At 44.8% G+C, this 6,499-nt stretch overlaps 1 protein-coding gene across 1 annotated transcript; it reads left to right on the top strand.

Annotated features, from left to right (window-relative positions):
- Positions 1-1,358: 1,358 nt before the first annotated feature.
- LOC131426634 (uncharacterized) lies at positions 1,359-6,139 on the top strand. The gene is made up of 2 exons (XM_058589535.1): positions 1,359-5,468; positions 5,534-6,139. The coding sequence occupies exons 1-2, from the start codon at positions 1,359-1,361 to the stop codon at positions 6,137-6,139; spliced, it is 4,716 nt and encodes a 1,571-aa protein (XP_058445518.1).
- The last annotated feature ends 360 nt before the right edge of the window (positions 6,140-6,499 follow it).

The raw sequence follows: 6,499 nt of genomic DNA, 5'->3' as shown, positions 1-6,499 counted from the left end.
CTGAGTTGAAGAACATATTGTCTCCAATTGTTAGGATCTTACACAGTCGGCCACGCGTTGTCTATTATAAACCAGTCAGTTAAATTAAATAGCTTGGATCGGACACAACGTTGTCGTCATTAGTCCGAAAACCTAATCCGCCTACAGTCAAAGATCTTAAAAAACTCCTTTCCACTCGCGAACCTTGTCGTCGAAAATTTCTTAGTGTCGTCTCGAACATGGTCCTTCGAGCCGGATTGCGCGTCGACACAATTTTCACCGTGATAACAAAGTGCAAGTGGAACAATAGAACCACATGTGAATAAGATGCCGACCGCAATCCTCTGAGTTCAGAAACAAAGAAAAAACGTGGCTTCACGAGTGTAAAAAGTGGACTGAAAATATGTGCAAGACTAGTATTTCGTGCTGTTAAACGAATGAAAATAAATCCTGGAAGTGATTAAACGATTAATTGTGGCTCCCGAATTTCGTGATTGAGCCAACGCTTGAATGCTAAATTAGTGAAGTGATATCAAAATTTCAAGGTCATCAAGGCTATTGTGCATTGTTCGTGCTGTCGCTTAGATTATAGCACGTGTTAGCTTTGCCGTCGAATTGGTAGCGATCGAAGTTGTTCTTGTTCAACGCACTCAAAACTCAGGTGGGTCCATTCCAAATTATTTTCAACGGAAACGCGAGCGAGTTTTTTCTTCGACGAAAGCATGTCGACCGATGTTAAGAAACCGGCCGATTCCGATGAAAGGATCGCCATTTTCCAAAGGCGTGCGGAAAATGCGCGTAGATCGATAAAAAAGATCGGTGAATTCGTTAAGGCATATACTGCAGAAAATGACTCGGGACAGGTTTCTGTTAGGTTGGCTCGATTGGACGAATTATTTAATGAATTTCGCGAAGCAGTGTTGATGGTTCAGTCACTTTCGGCGAATACAGCGGTTAAAAATTACGACGAGGTAATGGATGATGTCGAGGAGCGTTATTATTCATACAAATCCAGTCTTTCGTCATTTTTACAAAAAATGTCTGTTTCAAAATCAACCAAATCAAATGAATCGGTAGTACAAACGTCGCACGTTAAATTTCCGGAGCTCAAATTGCCTGAGTATAGTGGAAAATTTGAAGACTGGCAAGCATTTCGTGATAGTTTTGATGTAGCAGTTAATTCTTGTGCACAATTGAGCTCAATACAAAAATTTCAATATCTTAAAGGGTGTTTAAAGGGAGATGCTTTGCGTGTGATAGATACTATTCCGATTTCCAACGACAATTATTCCCTAGCTTGGAAGACCTTGACCACGCGTTATAATAACAAACGATTGCTTATAAAATGCCATGTTAAAGCAATATTTGACACACCGCCAATGCGTCGAGAGTCTTCTGAGTCGCTTTTATCTTTGGTCGATAGTTTCGAACGTAATATTTCCATCTTGAAACGCCTCGGGGAACCAGCAGATCGCTGGAGTTCGATATTAGTTTACCAGTTGAGCCTGCGTTTGGACAACCGTACCTTGCGAGAATGGGAGCAATATTCTTCCAGAGAACCAGCTCGAGACGACGGAGTAGTGAATGATGGAATGCCTCTCTACATTGACATGATACGATTCCTACAGGACTACGCCCGAATGCTTCAGACTATCGCACCCCAACACACAGCGATGACTCATAGACCGACAGATTTCAAACCAAAATCAAACGCCGCTGCTTATGTCGCAGTAGAGCCTACTTCTCGATCGTGTCCTAATTGTGGTCAAGGTCATTTTCTCGGGAATTGTGGACAGTTCAGGAAATTATCGCCGCATGAACGTCTCGATTTCGCAAAAACTCATCGCTTGTGCTTAAATTGTTTGAAAACAGCGGCTCACAGTTGCAAGAACTGTCCCTCGTCCAATTGTCGAAAATGTGATCGCAAGCATAACACGCTTCTCCATTTACCCCCTCTCGATGGTTTACACACACAGCAATCTCAAGGCACAGCTGGTTACATTCAATCGCAAGCACCGTCGTCGTCGTCATCGTCGTCTCGTTCACCATGCCTGCCCAGCCAAACCTCGCCTGTCCCGTCATCATCGGCATCGCAAATGGCAGTTTCAATGGCAGCCTCTCGAGCGGCTCCCATATCTTCATCGCATTTCGCAAGCTCCGATTCTGCGGCAGGCCCACCTGAAGTTTTAACAACTCGATCACATCTACCCAACGATATAGTGTTTCTTTGGACGGCACTGGTTAACTTTGAGGATTGTAATGGGACGACGTATCAAGTGCGAGTTCTCTTGGACTGCGGTTCACAGTGCAATTTCATGTCGGAGGCATTATACCGCAAACTTCATCTCGCATCTGTCGCCTGTTCCACTGAAGTATCTGGGATCGGTACAAGCTTGACTCGAGTCGAACGCGCTGTTACCGCCTTTGTTTCATCGCGATGCTCTCCATACCGAAAACAAATGTCGTTTCTTGTTCTACCTTCGATAACAAGAATGTTGCCTTCTCGTCCAGTGGATGTCACCAGCTGGAAGCTTCCACGTCATGTTCGATTTGCGGACCCGACGTTCAACACTCCAGGCGTAATTGACGCTATTGTCGGTAATGAGTGTTTTGCAGATTTACTACAATACGGTAAAATAGACTTTGGTGAAAAGTTACCTGTTCTACAAAAGACAGTTTTCGGATGGATCATTTCTGGAAAATGTCAAAACACCAATGAGAAGGCATCTTTTGTGTCGTATCATGTAAGCCGCCTCGATAAGCTGGAAGCCTTGGTGGGAAAATTTTGGGAATTGGAATCGTGTGCGTCACCCAACAACTGGTCGCCTACGGAGCTTGAATGTGAACAACATTTCAAGAAAAACGTTATACGCAATGCTCAAGGCAGGTATGTCGTAAAATTACCTAAGAGAGTGGAATTACTACCACAGCTGCATGACAATAGATACAACGCACAGCGACGTTTTCTATCGCTAGAGCGTAAACTCGATTCAAATATCGAAATCAAGAAACTTTATCACGAGTTTATCCAAGAGTACATCTCGCTGGGTCACATGCAAGAAGTTCCACCAGCTGAGGAAGATTTGTCCCCTCAATATTTCTTGCCGCACCACGCCGTATTACGACTGAACAGTTCGACCACCAAGTTACGAACCGTGTTTGACGCTTCATGCAAATCGCAATCTGGTATATCGCTCAACGATGTCCTTTTAGTGGGACCAACGATTCAAGATTCGCTAATTTCAATAGTCATGCGATTTCGGATGCACGCTTTTGTGGTGAGTGCGGACGTCGCCAAAATGTACCGCCAAATTTTGGTACATCCTTCTGATCAAGCACTACAAAGAATCTACTGGCGGGAGTCTAAAGAGTTTCCGCTGAAAATATTCCAGCTTCGGACCTTGACCTACGGAACCAACAGCGCATCCTTTCTTGCCACTCGGGTAATTCAGCAGCTTGCTGAGGACGAGGCTAAAAATTTCCCGCTCGCTGCGCCAGTAGTTCGTAAAGATTTTTACATGGACGATATGTTAACCGGTTCCAACGATCTCAAAACCTTAAAGAACGTGTGCATTCAAGTAACTGCTATGCTAGAGTCGGCTGGCTTCCCGCTTAGAAAATTCTCTTCTAATTCTCAAGAGATTCTCGATCTTATTCCGGTATCGCAGAGAGAAACGAAAACTTTGCTAAAATTTGACAATCATTCGTCTGTAAATGCTCTCGGTCTACTTTGGGAACCAGCTTCCGATTTACTGAGCTACAAAATTCCGGAATGGCCAAGAATTAAAACGTATACAAAACGCACCGTACTGTCCCGTATGTCGAGCCTATTCGATCCGTTAGGATTACTTGGTCCAGCAACCGTAAAGGCCAAGATATTTATGCAGACGCTATGGAAGACAACGTTATCGTGGGATTCCAACCTGCCCGTTCCGTATCAAATCGCTTGGGAAGAGATACAAAGCCAAATTCCTGAATTGAAAGAACTTCGTATTCCTCGTTTCGTTTTGTCGCTCCGTAGACCAAAAATCGTCGAAATGCACGGATTCAGTGACGCGTCTGAACAAGCTTACGGCGCCTGCGTCTATATTCGTTCGATCACCGATGATGGATACTGTACAGTTCGGCTTTTCGCTGCCAAGTCAAGGATAGCTCCTTTGGAGGTCAAGTCCATCGCCCGTCTTGAGCTTTGTGCCGCCCTTCTCTTAGCAAATCTATCCCAAATGGTGGCAGACACCATCGCACACAACGGCAAAGTATTTCTCTGGACCGATTCATCCATCGTACTCCATTGGCTGGCTTCGTCGCCGTCTAAATGGCAAACATTTGTTGCGAACCGTGTTGCGGAAATTCAAAGGCTGACCACCAGTGGAATCTGGAAACATGTTCCCAGTAGTGACAATCCCGCCGACCTAATTTCGCGAGGAATGTTTGTTTCGGAATTGTACAACAGCTCTCTTTGGTGGAACGGGCCTAACTGGATAACGTCTGTCGATCAGCCTTGGCCTGAAACCGTGGTGGTACCCGTCCACCACTCGATGTCGGAGGAAGTACTCGAAATTCGAAAGCTGGCCTTCTGTGTTACAGCTGACAATGATAATCTTGTGAAACGTTACTCTTCATTCACGCGTTTATTGAGAATCGGTTCACTTTGCCGTCGGTTCGCTAACAACAGCTCAACGAATAAGGTTTCTCGTCTGGGACCGATATCCACTGTCGAAATGCGTGAAACTATGTTAGCACTCGTACGCGTTGTTCAACAAGAGTGCTTTGCCCCTGAGATAGCATCTCTTTCTGCCAACCAAGATGTACCTCGATCGTCGACTTTGCGATTTCTTCACCCAATCCTCGAAGACAGTCTGATACGTGTTGGTGGCCGGCTACAACATGCATCGATCAGCTACGATAGGAAGCACCCTTTAGTATTACCAGTGAAACATCCATTAACGCTACTGATCGCCGAATCTGTTCATCGGCGAACCATGCATGGCGGGCCACAGCTTACATTAGCAATCATGAAACACGAGTTTTGGCCATTGCGTGGTAGAGATCTGGTACGGCGAGTAGTGCACAACTGCGTAACGTGTGCAAAAGCCAGGCCCAGGAATCTCGAGCAACTAATGGGACAGCTACCACCGGAGAGGATTAATCGAGCATACCCCTTTCAATACGTCGGAATAGATTTTGCGGGACCAGTGTATCTCAAACCAAGCACACGCAAAGGAGCTCCTGTAAAATCATACGTTGCAGTGTTTGTTTGCCTGGCGGTCAAAGCAGCGCACCTTGAGCTCGTGTCGGATCTCACGTCGGCTGCATTCATCGCGGCACTTCGTCGTTTCATTGCGCGCAGGGGATTGCCGAATACCATCTTCTGTGATAACGCAACAAATTCTACTGCAGCTCACAGGGAACTCAAAGACCTTCGACAGATGTTCCTGTCGCAGCATCACAAAAATGCTGTTGTACTAGTACCTAGTACTAGTGTACAAGTACCCAAAAAATTGCTTTTCATTTCATACCACCACATGCCCCTACGTTTGGTGGGTTATGGGAGGCTTGCGTCAAGTCTTTCAAGCATCATCTTCGCAGAATAGTTGGGAATAGTCAGCTGCCGTATGAGGCCTTTAGTACCGTGCTTGTGCAAATTGAGGCATGCCCTAACTCGCGACCAATTACTCCACTGTCCAACGATCCGAACGATGAAGAAGCACTTACTCCAGGACACTTCATCATCGGACGACCGCTTTTAGCCGTACCTGAACCCGATTTAGCGCACATTCCAGAAAATCGTTTGGATCTTTGGCAGAAAACGCAAAGTCTCACGCAACACTTTTGGAAACGATGGAGCAAGGAGTATCTGTGTACCTTGCAGCTCCGGTACAAGTGGTCTACGGTGAATCAAAATTTGCTGAAAGATTCCATCGTTTTGATTCGGGATGACAATCTCCCAGTTGGAAGATGGTCGATGGGCAGAGTAATTTCTGTCAATTTCGGAGATGATAACCTCGTTCGAGTTGCAACTGTAAAGATTGCCGGTGTAGCCAAACCAGTAACACGTCCGATTACGAAATTGTGCCTTTTACCGATCGAGATAGATCCAGGAACCATCGAAGCGTGTCCGTCATCAACCCCCGACCAAGACGTGACCTATGGTATGTAAACAACTCAACAAGCAGGAGTTTGTCGACCATTGAATGCTGTGAACTATCAATAAAATCGATTATGTTTGTTGAAAATATCTTTCAAGGTGGCCGGCATGTTAAATATGTTTTGCTAAAAGTTATTTTTGTTGGAAATTTTATTTGAATTACAATTATTTGAATTACGATTATTTGAATTACCCTAAAACTATATTGTTAAAATTAATTACTTACATTACTAAACAACCACCCTACACTATACGTAACAATAGATAACAAAACTGAGTTGAAGAACATATTGTCTCCAATTGTTAGGATCTTACACAGTCGGTCACGCGTTGTCTATTATAAACCAGTCAGTTAAATTAAATAGCTTGGAT

This window comes from Malaya genurostris, chromosome 1, assembly GCF_030247185.1.
Source record: "Malaya genurostris strain Urasoe2022 chromosome 1, Malgen_1.1, whole genome shotgun sequence".
Lineage (NCBI taxonomy): Eukaryota > Metazoa > Arthropoda > Insecta > Diptera > Culicidae > Malaya > Malaya genurostris.
This window is presented reverse-complemented; position numbering and strand designations above follow the sequence as displayed.

Excerpts from the sequence above, each read along its gene's own strand:
- LOC131426634 (XM_058589535.1), top strand. The coding sequence starts at position 1,359 with ATGCGTCGAGAGTCTTCTGAGTCGCTTTTATCTTTGGTCGATAGTTTC. Across the intron at positions 5,469-5,533 it reads TACCTAGTACTAGTGTACAA|GCTTGCGTCAAGTCTTTCAA; the intron begins GTACCCAAAAAA and ends GGGTTATGGGAG.